General features: G+C 46.6%; 1 protein-coding gene across 2 annotated transcripts in view; it reads right to left on the bottom strand.

Moving 5' to 3' along the window:
• The window catches only part of RAB3C (RAB3C, member RAS oncogene family), a 258,650-nt gene that overhangs the window by 40,094 nt on the left and 200,972 nt on the right, over positions 1–17,584 (bottom strand). For both annotated transcript variants that reach the window (XM_075326422.1, XM_075326414.1), the window contains exon 3: positions 4,461–4,579. In XM_075326422.1, coding sequence (XP_075182537.1) covers positions 4,461–4,579 — 119 coding nt within the window. The remainder of the gene's footprint in view (positions 1–4,460; positions 4,580–17,584) is intronic.

Here is a 17,584-nt window from a genome sequence, read left to right as displayed (position 1 = left end):
CTGGAATTGATCATGGATATCTGGCCAGACGCCAGCTGCCATATAAGTCTATGGGGACCAGAATTTGGCGCTTTAAAATGGTGGTAGAACTAGGAATAGGGGGATTAGAGCACGCGCATTGTACTTTCTGAGTCTCCCGCATGGCTGTAAAGCTACTTCTGGGGCCACTCATTAACCTCATACCTATGCACTGCTTCCCCCACCCACCGACAGTTCGCACACCTCTGATTGGTTGCAGTCAGAAGCGCCCCCACTCTGTGTGACAACATGTGTATGACTGCAGCCAATCCGCACTGTGTGTGTCTCTACTGGTGTAAAAATAAATAAAAGATTGGCATAGGGTCCCCCCATATTATGATACCCAGCACAGATAAAGCATACGGCTACAGGCTGCAGCCCCCAGCTGTGTGCTTATCTTGGCTGTGTATCAAAATAAGAGGGACCACATGCATCTTTTTTTAATGATTTAAATAGATAATTTTTAAAAAAAACGGCATGTGGTTCTCCCCCCAATTTTGATACCCAGTCATGATAAAGCCGACAGCTGGTATTCTCAGGCTGGGGAAACCCATGCTTATTGAGCCCCCCCCCAGCCTAATAATAGCAGCATGCAGCCGCCCAGGATTGTCACGTTCATTAGATGCGACAATCCCGGAACTTTACCTGGTCATCCTGATTGCCCTGGTGCGGTGGCAATCGGAGTAATAACGGGTTAATGACAGCTCACAGCTGTCACTAAGCCTTAGATTAGTAATGGGGAGGGTCTAAAAGATCCCCCATTACTAATACTGTAAGTGTAAAGAAATGAACACATACATCGAAAAAATCCTTTCTTTGAAATAAGATACAAAAAACACCCTCTTTCACCCTATAATTAACCCCCAAAACACCCAGGTCCTACATAATCTATACAAGATCCCATGGTGATTCCAGCTGTGCTACATTACTGAAAGCACAGCACTCAGGCATAAAACATGACCGCCCGCTGTCAGCTCCAGGCAGAGACTGAGCCATGTGATGAGCAGTGATGTTGCTCAGGTTATTTGCTGTCACAGCTGGAGGTTCCCACTATCCTCAACCTGTAACTGCAGGTAACCTGACCTTATTGAACTGCGTGACCTCACTTTTTATGGTGTAAAAATTTCAGAACCAAATCTCCATCTCTTGTCAAAAAAATGTACAAAAACTATTTTGACGCCGTTTCGGTGCAGTTTTCTGCCAGGAAGTGCAAATTTGGTGCTGAAATGTCTGCATTAGACATGAGATCCTGTCAAATAGCCAAACACGGGAACCTGTCATATAGCCACAGGAACCGGTCATATAGCCAGAAACGGGGACCTGTCATATAGCTAGCCACAGGGAACTGTCATATAGCCACAGGAACCAGTCATATAGCCAGACACAGGAACCTATCATATAGTCAAACACAGGAACCTTTCATATCATCACCACAGGAATCTGTCACATAGCCAGACAGTGACGGCACACGAACGTCCCCCTTAGAAAGGAGGCGGTTCGCCGGCCACAGCGACGTCGTTAGGCAGGTAAGTGTGTGTGACAGCTCCTAGCGATATTGTGCGCCACGGGCAGCGATTTGCCCGTGACGCACAAACGACGGGGGCGGGTATGCTCGCTAGCGATATCGCTGCGTGTAAAGCCCACTTAAGTCATGACATACTGGATTACAACCAATCATATATTTTGTTAATGTTGTACTAGGACCTATAAATCGTCCTGACAGGTGCTGTTCGGGTTCATACAACTTCTTTTTCCAAGGTCAAAAATTACCGTTTTTCATGAGAATCACACCTTATCTCTGGAGTTGTAAAAGGGTATATCCACACGCTGCGTTCTTGATTTGACAAAAAAATGCACCCTCTGGCAGACTTTGACAAGTGTAAGCAATGCGTTTGATAAAAAAATGCATCCAAAACGCATTCGTTTTGCATGCGTTTTGCATGCATTTTTGACAGTGCGGTCCCACGGCTATTAAGCTCTACTACATCCCTGTTCTGTCACAGCAGGACCATAGAGCATGACTGGCTGCTGACAGTAGACAGAGACAAAGCCGAGCAATGAGAATGAACTCTGGTGAACCACTGACGTAAGTGCCGCGACACCGGCAGTAGTGCAGGGCCCACAGCTGTGAGGTCAAGGGTACACCCGAGTTCATTGTCATCACGTGGCTCTGTCTCTGTGTCACGGACTGATTTGCGATCATTGGTGAAGGACTCCAGCTGTGGCCGCGGGTAGCTGATAGCACGACTCACTTCAGTTGCTGTGTGGAGCTCACAGAGAGCAGTCATGCTCTCTGGCCGCTTGCTGTGAGTATCATATGTAGCAGTGCTGGAAGCGTCGTGGGACCTCGTGTGGATCACGTCGAACCTGGAGGGTTGTGTTGGGGTTAATAAAGTGGTGAAAGAGGGTGTGTTTTTTGTTTTTTATTTTAAATAAAGGATTTTTCGGTGTTTGTATTTATGTACAGTACTTTCAATTACAATTTAGTGATGGGGGGTGTCTCATTGACTACTGCCATCACTAAGCTAGGACTTAGTGGCAGCTATGGGCCACCGCACCAAGGCATACGGGATGAGCCGGATAAGTCTCAGGACTGTCACATCTAATGGATGCGGCAATTCCGGGAGGCTGGTGGCTATTTTTAGGCTGGGGGAATCCCAATAACGTGGGTCTCCCCAGTCTGAGAATACCAGCCCTCAGCTGTGTGGCTTTATCTTGGCTGGGTATCAAAATTGGGGGGGGTCCGCACACCGTTTTTTTTTTTTAAATTATTTACTTAATTATTGTACTGCACGATATAGATCCGCCCAACGGCAGCTGTGATTGGTGGCAGTGAGACAGCGGTCACTCAGCGTGGCGGCGTGTCTGACTGCAACCAATCATAGGCACAGGTTGGCGGGGGAAGCAGTGAATAAGCGATGAACCCAATGAGCTGCCGACACTTTCAGAAGCAGGAGAGGCCGCAGGAGCAGTGTGACAGCCGCGCCGGTGATCGGTGAGTATGAAGGAGAGAGGAAGTGAGGGGGGGAGGGGAGAGAGACCGAGACCGACAGAGAGAGAGAGCGAGACCGACAGAGAGAGAGAGAGACCAAGACCGACAGAGAGAGAGAGACAGAGACCGAAAGACCTGCGTTTTTGTTGGCAAGAACGGATCCAAAATGCAACCAAAATGCAGTGCAAGCGCACAGCTAAACATTTTGGTTGCGTTTTGACACAGCAAATTCATCTCAATGGGTGGAAAATGTTTACAAAACACAATGAAGAAGGGACATGCTCTTTTTTAGGCAACGATTTTGACAAATATTTGTCAAACAAAATGCTGCCTATAGAAAGCAACGTGCGGATGGAAATTCTGACTTCTCATAGACTTTGCTGCGGAAGCAAAACGCATGCATTTTGTCATTGACACACTGCAGTTTAGAACGCAACCAAAACGCAGGAAAAAACGTAACGTGCGCACATAGCCTAAACCTGATGCACCTTTTGTTAGTGACTTTTGGTAGTTTCCTGAGTGTTTTTTTTTTCCCAGTGGTATTTTTTGTGTGTTTTTTTTTCTTGACATTTTTTCAAACTCGATTAATCAATGAAGAAAATGATGAAAAAAATGAAAAATTGCATTAGAAACACTAAAAAATGCACACAGCAGTGTTCCGGGCTTGTTTGTAGCCTTCCCATTGACTTGTCGTGCAAGTGTTGAGTATTGTCCTAGCAGAATTTACCAGAAGAATGGACATATTTCTTTTAAATGCCTGGTGCCTTTGAAAGCCTAAAGCTTTTAAAAGCAGCTGAAAAGCCTGAAAATATGAACAGCAAACCATTCTTACATAAAAATGAATATGCTCATTGTTTTGAGCTTTTTTGAGTTCTCCGAGCTTTTTCATTGCGTCGAACCAGTTCTTTTATGCATCATACTATTGTAGGGTTTGTGGTCTGAAGACAACACTCCATAGCATGCAAACTATCAGGTCTTTAATAAAAATAGATTTTAGCTCACAATTTCAGCTCTGAAGCAGGCAGAATTGTAAATGCAGCTCTAGCCAATAACACAGGCAGTAATAGATTTACAAGGTTATGGAAGATTTTATGTCTACTTTATGGTGTAAAATGTGGATACTTTTAAGACAAATAGTTGACTATTTCAATTGTACGCTGCACAGTAGAGTCAATGATTATGTTTTCCCATAAATCTTAAATTCCGCCCCTAGAATAGCAATATTACAGCCGAAACAGGCACATTATATCTATAGCTAGACGAGGCAGAATGACAGTAATGTGCCGCCATCGCACTGTGGTGATATGACGAGAGGCACATGACAGGCGCGGTGTTTTATCGCTTGTCACTCGGAGACTGAGCAGCGGGGATGCAATTCTGCACAAATAAAAACAAGTCCCACAAGACGTGCGCTCAATCCGCACAGATGCTGCGTGAAGCGAGCACTTACCAGTCCTGGACTGCATTGAAAGACTCCTCATTTGTGATGTCATACATTAAGATAAAACCCATTGCACCTCGATAATAAGCTGTGGTAATGGTGCGGTATCGCTCCTGTCCAGCTGTGTCCTGAAATAAGAAAGAATAACAAATCATATTAAGATTTGGTCATTTTTATCATGGCTGTTTTCTCTGAAGTTCGTTCCTTAAAGAGGTATTCCCATCTCAAATATCTTATCCCAATATATAGTAGGTGTAATAATAATAATATTAGCAAATACCTCCAATTAAAAATGTAGTATAGTTCTCCTGATATAGCCATGTCTCTTACCTCATGTTAAGGGCATTGCAGGACCTTAGGTATCCATGGTTACACCCATGCATATAGTGACAGTTAAGGCCCCGTCACACACAGAAATAAATCTTTGGCAGATCTGTGGTTCCAGTGAAATCATGGACATATTGTTCCATTTGTACACAGCCACAAACCTGGCACTGATTGTCCACAATTTCACTGCAACCACAGATCTGCCACAGATTTATCTCTGTGTGTGACAGGGCCTTTAGTTGCTTGTGGACGTAACCATGGATATGCCCTGAACATGAGGTAAGTGACATAGTGAATAAGAAGAACTATACTACATTTCTAATTGGAGAAAAGGGAGCCAGCACGATCTGAGAGTGGCATGCATCATATAAATAGTGCATATTAACGGATTTATTCCAACTGTACTATAACACAAAATGAGATTTTTAGCAAATAATTGATCAGTTCTTTGAGCCACCCCTGCCACTTCACGGCAAATCTTGATAGGGGATCCTACTCTATATTATGTGTTTCATGTGCCATGCTGCCTCCTAGATAAAAAATTAAAAGCAGAACTACATTGCAGCACACATACCTGTAACCTGTATATAACTGCTTCCATGTTGCAAAAAGAGGCAACTGCAGATAAAAGCCAGCCCAGGTCCCAACATGCACAGCCTTGATTTATAGTTGCTGGTCTGGCACTGTGAAGGTCAGTTCTGATATAGTCCCGGTGTGTGTAGCGTCTGCTGCGCACGTTGGGACCTGGGCTGACGTTAATCCGCAGCTGCCTCCTTTTGAGACATAGAAGCGGTACTCAGGTTACAGGTATGTGTGCTGTAATATGGTTCTGCTTTAAAACTATTTATCTAGGATGCCGCATGGCACAAGAAATACATAATATAGATTAGGACCCCCCTATCGAGATTTGCCGTGATGTGGCAGGGGCGGCTCAAAGAATTGGTCAATTATTTGCTAAAAATCTCATTTTGTATTATATTACAGTTGGAACAAATCCTGTATTTGCACTTTTTATATGATGCATGCCACTCTCAGATCATGCTGGCTCTCTTTTCTTTATTTCTAATTGGAGGTATTTGCTGTAATGAACCAGCAGGGGGGGCTGGAATAACAGGAGAATGCTAGGTAGGGATTCCCAGCTAGATGGCACTAGACTTAACAAACCAGCAGGAGGAACCAGGGCACCAGGAGAATGCCGACAGCAATCCTTCACTAGAGGGCACAAGTGTCCCCAGTGGAAGAAGTAGATGGTCATACGAGCCAGAGACAGAACCAGGAGGTCGACAAGGTACCAGGGGTTAGATGAAGATAGAGTCCAGGGAGAACAGAGTCAGGAGCCGAGAGGGAACGTCAAAGACCGGGGGAGCCCGGAAACCAGAGTTTATGGAAAAACCAAAATCGGGAGTCGGGAGAGCAGGTAATAGCAGGGAATACCAGAGGATAGAACCACAGAGGAGGGAGGATGGGAATCAGAGAGGAATGGAGGCAGTCAGGACGGAAAGCAGAGGGGATGGAAAGTCAGGACGAGAGGCAAGGAGAACGTACACAGGCAGGACAGGAGACGGGGGAGCGAACACAGTCAAGACGAGAGACAAGGAGAACGAATGTAATCAGGATGGGAGGCAGGATCAGAATTTACAGGGACCAGCGGCGCACTGCAGAGCAGAATTATAACCACCGCATGAACGGAAGTGCCCTGAAGATAAAGGCATTGTGATCCCGAGAACGAGGCACAGGGGGGGCCCTCCCCCCAGCCATGCTCCAGGAAACACTGATAGCCGGAATCATGACATTTTCTAATAATATTATTATTATTATTATTATTAGACCTGCTACATATTGGGATAGGATCTTGGAGAAGGGATTAACTCGTTAATGTAACGTAAGGCTTATTCTGGCCCCCATAGTGGTTAATACTGCCGACCTGGTGAGAGGATTTGACTCTGATCCAGCTGATATCTGTACAAATGAACCCTTAGTCAAATCAAACCTTATGTTTTTTTGGGGGATTGAACCCACGACCTTCTGCATTTAAAACACAGGGTTTCTCAATATTTCGGAGGTTTCTAGTTTAAGAATACATTGTATCCAGGGGCGTAACGACCGCGGTCGCAGAGGTTGCCACTGCAACTGGGCCCGCAGGGTTATAGGGGCCCGGCAGCCGCTGTGCAGAGCCGGCTCCTCTCTGTAACAGAGGAGATGCGCCGTGTAGGGGGAGACCACGCGACCGCCAGGGGGCCGACCTGTGAGTCAGGGGGCCCGGTGTCAGTAGAGGGGCCCCTGACCTGGAGAGGATCACCAGACATTTCCGAGCTGCGGCAGAGCAGAAGTGCTCCTGCCTTCTGCACTGAAGACGGAATCCATCCTGTCAGGACCTGCGATGATGTCATGGCCATGTGACTGTGTGGGAGCAGACACAGGTTTGCCGGGCAGAAAGCAGAAGATAGTGATTCCTGACGGAGATTGAGAGACACATGACTGGTAATGAGAAAAGAGGTGACATGATGAAGGGTGCAGGGTGAGTGGCATATGAGGGGTGCAGACTGTGACAGAAGGATATGAAGGGGTGCAGAGTGTTTGAGAGGGATAAGTTGGAGTACAGGCAGGGTGAGATATGTTGGGCAGGGTGTGTGACATATGGGGGTGTAGTGTGTGTGATATGGTGGGTGCAGGCTGTGTGGGAATCAGGGTGTGTGACATATGGGGGTGTAGTGTGTGTGATATGGGGGGTGCAGGCTGTGTGGGGAGCAGGGTGTGTGACATATGGGGGTGTAGTGTGTGTGATATGGGGGGTGCAGACTGTGTGGGGAGCAAGGTGTGTGACATACGTAGGTGTAGTGTGTGTGTGTGTGTGTGTGTGTGTGTGTGATATGGTGGGTGCAGGCTGTGTGGGGAGCAGGGTGTGTGACATATGGGGGTATAGTGTGTGTGATATGGGGGGTGCAGACTGTGTGGGGAGCAGGGTGTGTGACATATGGGGGTGTAGTGTGTGTGATATGGGGGGTGCAGGCTGTGTGGGGAGCAGGGTGTGTGACATATGGGGGTGTAGTGTGTGTGATATGGGGGGTGCAGGCTGTGTGGGGAGCAGGGTGTGTGACATATGGGGGTGTAGTGTGTGTGATATGGGGGGTGCAGGCTGTGTGGGGAGCAAGGTGTATGACATACGTAGGTGTAGTGTGTGTGTGTGTGTGTGTGTGTGTGTGTGATATGGTGGGTGCAGGCTGTGTGGGAATCAGGATGTGTGACATATGGGGGTGTAGTGTGTGTGATATGGGGGGTGCAGGCTGTGTGACATATGGGGATGTAGTGTGTGTGATATGGGGGGGTGGAGACTGTGTGGGGAGCAGGGTGTGTGACATATGGGGGTGTAGTGTGTGTAATATGGGGGGTGAAGGCTGTTTGGGGAGCAGGGTGTGTGACATATGGGGGTGTAGTGTGTGTGATATGGGGGGTGCAGGCTGTGTGGGGAGCAGGGTGTGTGACATATGGGGGTGTAGTGTGTGTGATATGGGGGGTGCAGGCTGTGTGGGGAACAGGGTGTGTGACATATGGGGGTGTAGTGTGTGTGATATGGGGGGTGCAGACTGTGTGGGGAGCAGGGTGTGTGACATATGGGGGTGTAGTGTGTGTGACATGGGGGGTGCAGGCTGTGTGGGGAGCAGGGTGTGTGACATATGGGGGTGTAGTGTGTGTGATATGGGGGGTGCAGACTGTGTGGGGAGCAGGGTGTGTGATATATGGGGGTATAGTGTGTGTGACATGGGGGGTGCAGGCTGTGTGGGGAGCAGGGTGTGTGACATATGGCGGTGTAGTGTGTGTTATATGGGGGGTAAAGGCTGTGTAGGGAGCAGGGTGTGTGACATACGGGGGCAGGGACGTAACTACCGTGGTCACAGGGGTTGGAAGGAAAAGAGAGGTACTTGTTTTTTTATTTTGCTGGCTGCATGACCTGTAGAGGCCGGGGGGGGGGTGCTGGCTGCATGATAAATGGAGGCCCTGGGGGGCCTGACTGCATGACACATGGAGGCCCTGGGGGAGCTGGCTGCATGACACATGGAGGCCCTGGGGGGGCTGGCTGCATGACACATGGAGGCCCTGGGGGGGCTGGCGGCGTAACACATGGAGGCCCTGAGAGGGCATGACTGCATGACACATGGAGGCCCTGGTGGGGCTGGCTGCATGACACATAGAGGCCCTGGGGGGGCTCGCTGCATGACACCTGGGGAGGCTGGCTGCATGACACATGGAGGCCCTGGGGGGGCTGGCTGAATGACACATGGAGGCCCTGGGGGGGGCTGGCTGCATGATACATGGAGGCCCTGGGGGGGCTGGCTGCATGATACATGGAGGCCCTGGGGGGGCTGGCTGCATGATACATGGAGGTCTATGGGACTGCATAATAAACATGAAGGACACCTTATACATGGACAAGGGGTGCATTATACATAGAGTAGTATGGGGCTGCATAAAATGAAGATTTATGGGACTGCATTATAATACATACAGGACTATGGGGGCTACATTATAATATATGGAGGACTATGGAGGCTACCTTATACATGGAGGACTATGGGGGTGCGTTATAAAACATGGAGGACTGTGGTGCAGTATAATATATGGAGGACTATGGAAGGTGCATTCTAATATATGAAGGGTTATGTGGGACCCTTTATACCAGGGATCTCAAACACGCGGCCCCTCAGGGTAGTTCGTGCGGCCCCCAGGCTCGTGCCCCTGTTCACTATAGCGGCAGGTGCAGGGGCCGCAGCCACTGTGTGCACTTTATGTCAGATGAATGTGTTGCTGGCGCTGAGCTCTCGCGCCGGCAATACAATCATCTCACATAAATCACTGACAGTGACACTGCACCTACCGCGATAGTGACCGGGGGCACGGGCCTGGGGGCCACACGAAGCAGAGATGAGGCAGCGGAGGGAGCGCGGGACAGGTGAGAAGAATGGTGTGTGTGTGTGTGTGTGTGTGTGTGTGTGTTGGACGTTAACCCCTTAGCGACCTATGACGTACTGGGTACGTTATGACTCCCTGGTACTTAAGGACCCATGACGTACCCAGTACGTCATGGCGAAATCGCAGCCCCTGTGGCTACGATCACTGCCAATACCTTAGATTCGGGGAGGAGGGGACCTCAGGAGGGGTGGTGTCTCCTTCCCGGACCTACGGAGGCTGTGATTAGCTGACGAACGCCGCTCAGCCAATCACAGCCACTAATGTTTCAGCCATTAAAAATCGCTGAAACATTGAAATCCAGCCAAGATCAGTGCAGCTGTAGCCCTGATCATTGGCTGGAGCTGGGTGACCTGTGTTTCACACGCCCCCAGCTCTGATTGGGGAGACCGGCCTTGTGACCGATCTCTCCAATCACTGTGGATCTGGGGCCACAGACCACTCCCCTCAGCTTCACTCCGGCGTCTGTGGAAGGTGAGGGGAGCTGCTGACCCATTACTACAGGATGGGGACAAAGTGCGCACATTACTATGAGATGGGGATAAGGCTGGGGACATTACTATAGGATTGGGACATTACAAGGATGGGCACAATACTATTGGATGGGGACATTATTACTATAGTATGGGCACATTACTATAGGATAGGGACTAGGACGGGCACATTACTATAGGATTAGGGGCAAGGTGGGCACAATACTATTGGATGGGGACATTATTACTATAATATGGGGACATTACTATAGAATGGGGACAAGGCTGGGGACATGACTATAGGATAGGGACTAGGATGGGCACAGTATTATAGGATGGGGACATTACTACAGGACGGGGACAAGGTGGGCACATTACTGTAGGATAGGGACATTACTACAAGGGGACAAGGATGGAAAACATTACTATAAGATGGGGAACAAGGATGAACACATTACTACAAAATGGGGACAAGGATGGGGAACATTGCTTTAGGATGGGGACAAGGATGAGCACATTACTGTGGGATGGGGACTAGGATGGGGCACAATACTACAAGGGGACAAGGATGGGCACATTACTGTGGGATGGGGCACAATACTACAAGGGGACAAGGATGGGCACGTTACAACAATATGGGGAACATTACTAAAAGATGTTGGTCAAAGTTTCTATATAGTGCTAATTGTAAGACTATTAGTTACAAGAAAGGAATAAAATGTAAAAAAAAAAAAATGATTATATTTAAACAAATAATGTGCACGTTTGCTATAATGAACAAGTGAAAATGTTCAAAATCATTGATCCCAAGGAGTGTAAAAAACAATAAAATATATTATATATGGTACCAATAAAAATGTCACTTTGTCCTGCAAAGAATGCGGCCCCGCAAATTATTTTTTTCCTCTGTGCAGCCCATACACGCAGCCGAGTTTGAGACCCCTGATCTAGACCCTGGTGCACCTATCTAGGCTTGCAGAAGATCGATCTTCCTACAGAGCGTTCATCAAGTCATCATGGAGCGATCCGAGGAGGCCTCCTTCAGGGTGTGGTCTATTGTTGGGTGAGTGCGGGCCTCCAGGAGTGGCCATCTGTGGGGAGTGGAGAAAAACCTGCTCCATCTTGTTTATGTTCCCTGTGTCTGCACCGGTCTATAAACTAGAGGAATTTCGGTCGGGGTCACTGCTCCTCCACATCAGAGACAAATAAGATAGCTCTGTCCATCTCCAACCTCCATTGACATTAGCTTGGGCACCAGTGTGCCGCACTGTCCTTACTGTCAGATTGATGATCACTTTTGCAATTTACTGCTGCCGAGTATTGCTGGAGCCTGGCCGGCTTTGGAGCAATGCTTAAAAGCAAGAAAGCAGCGGTGGTCGGTCACCTAGGCAACGAGCTGTAAACAACAGAAAAGTGTTAATATGTCAAGAACGGCTGCAAATATTAACAAGCAGTAAATTGCAAAAGTGCTTGTTTTTACAAGCTCTAACCAGTAAAATATCCATTTATGAAGATGGGAATAACCGTTTAATGAATGAAGCACCATGTTTTATTACACACCTGCCATCTCCAGGATTATTCCTCTGCACTTATGTTACTCACATACCTTTAATTGCCTCCTATTAAACCTCATTTTTTAGGTGATTTGGGCAAAGTAAACTGGAAACCCAGAGAAGGCGTCTTAGGGTACATAGGGTATGCTCACACTGGCGTATGACTCGCACGAGTGCAATGCGAGAAAATCTCACATCGCACTCGGCTCCATTTAAGACAATGCTGCAGCTCAGATCTGCGAGTTTTTTCCCGAACTAGTCTATGGGTGCGAGTGAAACATTGGACTGCACTCTGATGACATCCAAATGCAGTGCGATATACGCACAGGCTGACAATGGAGTAGCTGGAGAGATCACTCCCTCCCTGTCCTCCGCAGCTGTGATCAGATCGCAAAATCAAATCACAGTATAATTGCAGTCAGCTCACTTCCGTACACGGACATCACACGGATGTGTTTTTAACATGCTGTTTTACATACAGTCAACGATAGATAAAAAACACATATATAATGTCCCACCCTCCCTGCATATTTAAGCTTGCACTCTTTAGTGCAAACGCCATCTTACTAAAGGGCAAATGTACTGGCAAAAAATACCACTCAGTCATTAGCCAGAAAAGATCCCAAACAGCAAAGCAAATATAAAGGTGACCCAAAGATCCCATCCATACTTTCTCTAGGTGATCTAAAGATGGATGAAACACAGAGGAGATGATCGCTCAGTATTAATATTGGCAGATAGTATAAAACCTACAAAAATAAATTTCTATATGGACAATATAGATCATGTAACGGTCCCTTGTGTATATCTGAAAAATCAAAAGAGATTTCACTAAAAGATCCGTATATCTGAAAAACCAAAAGAGATTTCCCTAAAAGATCCCAAGTGTAAGGACTATCAGTAATGTTCAGGAAAAACAAAAAACAGGACCAGTATAATAAAATTATAATTTTATTGACATCTTATTAAATAAGGCAATCAATAAATGGGAGAAAATCCCACATCAAACAGTGGTAATTGCTCAGTGCTCCCCTTCCCCCCTCTTCTTGTGTCCCCACTGACATCACTAGTCTTATCATGAGCAAAGTTAACTGTTTCTTATATAAGTAACTGTAAGTATAAATAGTATAACTTTGTAGTTATACTATTTATACTTACATGTGCGTTATTGGAGACACTTCATTTTTTGGTAGTGTTTATTTTCCCTTACTATTATGAGATGACCAACACCAGTTCTCTTATTTTCCATTAACAGCGCTCAATGTGTGATTTTTCTCCTATTTGTTTGTATAAATATCATATATATATATATATACATATATACACACACAGTACAGACCAAAAGTTTGGACACAGCTTCTCATCTCTAAAGCAACTATTAAGAGTAGACTTTGTGCAGCAGGTCTTCATGATAAAATAGCTGCTAGGAAACCACTGCTAAGGACATGCAACAAGCAAAAGAGACTTGTTTGGGCTTAAGAACGCAAGGAATGGACATTAGACCAGTGGAAATCTGTGCTTTGTCCTGATGAGTCCAAATTTGATCCAACCACCGTGTCTTTGTAGAAAAGGTGAACGGATGGACTCTACATGGCTGGTTCCCACCATGAAGCATGGAGGAGGAGGTGTGATGGTGAGGGGGTGCTTTTCTGGTGACACTGTTGGGGATTTATTCAATATTGAAGGCAAACGGAACCAGCATGGCTACCACAGCATCTTGCAGCGGCGTGCTATTCCATCCGGTTTGCGTTTAGTTGGACCATCATTTATTTTTCAACAGGACAATGACCCCCAAAACACCTCCAGACTGTGTAAGGGCTATTTGACTAAGAAGGAGAGTGATGAGGTGCTACGCCAGATGACCTGGCCTCCACAGTCACCAGACCTGAACCCAATCGAGATGGTTTGGGGTGAGCTGAACCGCAGAGTGAAGGCAAAAGGGCCAACAAGTGCTAAGCATCTCTGGAACTCCTTCAAGACTGTTGTAAAACCATGTCCGGTGACTACCTCTTGAAGCTCATCAAGAGAATGCCAAGAGTGTGCAAAGCAGATATTTTCTGTTGTTTCACACTTTTTTAAGTATTTCATTCCACGTGTTTTCATTCATAGTTTTGATGCCTTCAATGTAAATCTACAATTTTCAGTCATGAAAATAAAGAAAACTCATTGAATGAGAAGGTGTGTCCAAACTTTTGGTCTGTACTGTGTATATATATATATATATATATATATATATATATATATATATATATATATATATATATATATAAAAATGTATATATACTGTATATACATACACACACACATATATATTTATTATTTTTTTTGTCAACCAGGCGCCGCAGCAGAGAGACAAAATGTACACGATCAGGTGCCGCAGCAGAGAGACAAGAGGCACACGATCAGGCGCCGAAGCAGAGAGACAAGAGGCACACGACCAAGTACCACAGTAGAGAGACAAGAGGCACACGACCAGGCGCCAGAGCAGAGGGGCCAAGGACACATTACCAGGTGCTGCAGCAAAAAGGAGAGTGGACCATTGTCAGGTGCCCCAGCATAGGGGGCTTGATGCCACGCGCAGTAGCAGAGGGGTGCCCTATGGCAGGGACCAGATCAAAAGGGTACCCTTCGCCAGTTGTAGGGGTAGCAGGGCAGAAGTGATGTACTGCAGGATGGGGCTGAGGACTGATGTTCTGCAGGGTGGGCTGAGGAGTGATGTACTGCAGGATGGGCTGAGGAGTGATGTTCTGCAGGATGGGGCTGAGGAGTGATGTTCTGCAGAATGGGCTGAGAAGTGATGTTCTGCAGGATGGACTGAGGAGTGATGTACTGCAGGATGGGCTGAGAAGTGATGTTCTGCAGGATGGGGCTGAGGAGTGATGTACTGCAGGATGGGCTGAGGAGTGATGTACTGCAGGATGGGCTGAGGAGTGATGTACTGCAGGACGGGCTGAGGAGTGATGTACTGCAGGATGGGCTGAAGAGTGATGTACAGCAGTAAGTGGAGCAGAACCAAAATCATCAAATGGAAGGTTGTTGTGAGCCCCTGCACCCTGTCACCTGCAATCCCTATAATAAGGTTTATTGGGGTCTCTTATATATTTATTATACATAGTTTTCGCCATCACATCTCCAGGGCTCTCTTGGATTTCCAAAAGTTCTGAATTTTTATTTAGTTTAATATCTGTCACTCAGTTTGCCCAGAATCCTCGGTGGCCGATCTGCGGCTCCAGAGCTGTGAATTGGGGGCGGCCATCGATCGCACATTTGCCTTTTATAGAACTAAGTCCTCTGCTTTTTAACTAAACGTGAAAACTGAGACATCTGTGCGCCGCTGTTTTCAGATGATGATGACGGCCGGGATCAGAATGGAACGTTCATGTCTGTTCTCACTGTGGTGACATCATAGGTTTATGAAATCATGGAATATGCAAATTATAGCCGACCACACCGATGACTACATAAAGGGGCGACACTCACTTGCCTATGTCATCCCTTTGTGATGTCACAGTGATCAAAGGGTCTAAAAATCCGCTCCTGAGAGCCTAACAGCCATTCTGCTTCATAAAGCAACAGGACGATGAACCGAGCTACGCAAGCAAGAAAGAAGAAAGAGGAGCCCTTGGAAAAGAAACCGTGGAGCCCTTGGAAAAGAAACCATGGAGCCCTTGGATTATACACCGTGGAGCCCCTAGATTATACACCGTGGAGCCCCTAGATTATACACCGTGGAGCCCCTGGATGGAGTCCCTGGATTATACACCGTGGAGCCCTGCGCCTTTACTGCCTTTTTGGATAGTAACCAGGATAGGAACGCCCCACAACGCAGGACCGTGAGCATCGTGAGAACCTGGTGACCGTATCACTGCTCGTTATCCGCTAATGTCATGTAAACCTTTGCTTGGCAATTTATCAAGGCTGGGGCTTTTCTGCGCCGACCTTCATGATGCGCCCCCTGGAGTAAGATCTGTCAGGGATATTTTACCCCACTTTTGCTCCCTATGTTATACTAAGCTCTGCTCACTTTTTAAAAAGATGAAAGAGCCGGTGTAAAAAGGTGAAAAGTAATCACATGTAAGGTGTGCGGGACGTTTTTCAGGATTTCAGAAAGTTTTACAACACTTTTCTGGTGCTGGTCCCCCTGACCTAAATTCGGCAGCCTCATAAAGTGTATCGTATATGGAGATGTCGAGTTCTGGTCAGGGTTGTGTCCAAGAGACCACGAAAGAAGAAACTAATTATAATTAATGTTATAAGTTGTTTGTTAATTTGCACACATTTGTGTTAGTATTGATAGTTGGGGTTTATTTCAGTTAGGGTTGTTTTGGCCTCACTAGCCTCAAGCTCGCTCCTCCGGCCAGCAGCTACTCTGTAGATGCAACCCTGGGCCTGTGGTAAGGCTTTATCCCTATTAAGGGGTGTAATGGTGACGGTCAGGGTTCCCATAGAACCTACAGAATGAAATGGCTTGTGTGAAGTCTGTCTGAGGAAGCCTTTTTGAGCTGATGGCCTTAGACAGATTCTAACATTTTGGAAAAAAGCTTTAGTAGCTCATTTCCATTAGGGATAATTCAGCCGCTCTAGTATTAAGCTCCTAATTCCTTTTGTGTAAAGGACATTTTTACAGTGTGAGCAATGAGATGATGGATCTCTCCACCCCATCATCTTACGGTCATGGAGGCTTGTGCACCTTTCATGACTATTTGTAGGTTATTGGTAGTAGATTCTATTATGGGACCTTGATCCAGGGAACTAGTCTGATTGCCGTATGTGGAGTCGGAAAGGAATGTTTCCCCTAATATGGGGCAATTGTCTTTTGCCTCATGGGGTTTTTGCCTTCCTCTGGATCAACACATTAACTTTTAGGCTGAATTTGTGTCTTTCAACCTTAAGGCTATGAAACTGTCCCTCTATTGAGGTTCAAAGGTCTATGCCAGGGTTCCTTTGGAGTGTTTTGCTCCACGTTGAGCCAATTGCCTCTGAAAGCTTCATTTAGGAAAGTAGCATTAGCTAGAATTAGCTGTTGTGTACCCACTGTAGCCTTAAGCTCACTCCTCCGGCCAGCAGCTTCTCTGTGGATGCAATCCTGGCTCTGTGATAAGTCTTTATCACTGTACAGAGGTGTAAGATTGAAATCTAGGGTTCCTTTGGAACCTGAAAGATATAGAGGCTAGTGCCATGTCTGTCTGAGGAAGCTTTTTTTCAGCCAACGGCCTCAGACTGGTGCTATCAAGAGAGAGTAGCATTAGATAGTTTTTTTCATTTAAAGTTGATTCGACCACTCTAGCCCCAAACTTGCTCCTCCGGCCAGGAGCTACTCTGTAGCTGCAACCCTTGGCCTGTGGTGAGTCTTTATCCCTTGTTCAGGAGGGTGTAATGGTGAAGGCCAGGGTCCTTAAAGGACATGCAAAATGGAGTGGCTTGCGCCAAGTCTGTCTGAGGAAGCCTTATGAGCTGATGGCCTTAGACAGATCCCAACATTTAGGAAAAAAGCTTTAGTAGCTTATTTCCATTAGGGTTAATTCAACCGCTCTAGTATCAAGCTCCTAATTCCCTTTGTGTAAAGGACATTATTACAGTGTGAGCAATGAGATGATGGATCTCTCCGCCACATTATGTTACGGTCATGGAGGACTGTGCGCCTTTCTTGACTATTTGCAGATTATTGGCACTAGATTATGGGACGTTGATCCAGGGAACTAGTCTGATTGCCGTGTGTGGAGTCGGGAAGGAATTTTTCCCCTAATATGGGGCAATTGTCTTTTGCCTCATGGGGTTTTCGCCTTCCTCTGGATCAACACATTAGCTTTTTGTG

This window comes from Anomaloglossus baeobatrachus, chromosome 1 (genome assembly GCF_048569485.1).
Source record: "Anomaloglossus baeobatrachus isolate aAnoBae1 chromosome 1, aAnoBae1.hap1, whole genome shotgun sequence".
NCBI lineage: Eukaryota > Metazoa > Chordata > Amphibia > Anura > Aromobatidae > Anomaloglossus > Anomaloglossus baeobatrachus.
Note: the sequence above shows the minus strand (reverse complement) of the source record. Positions and strands in the feature narration are given on the sequence as shown.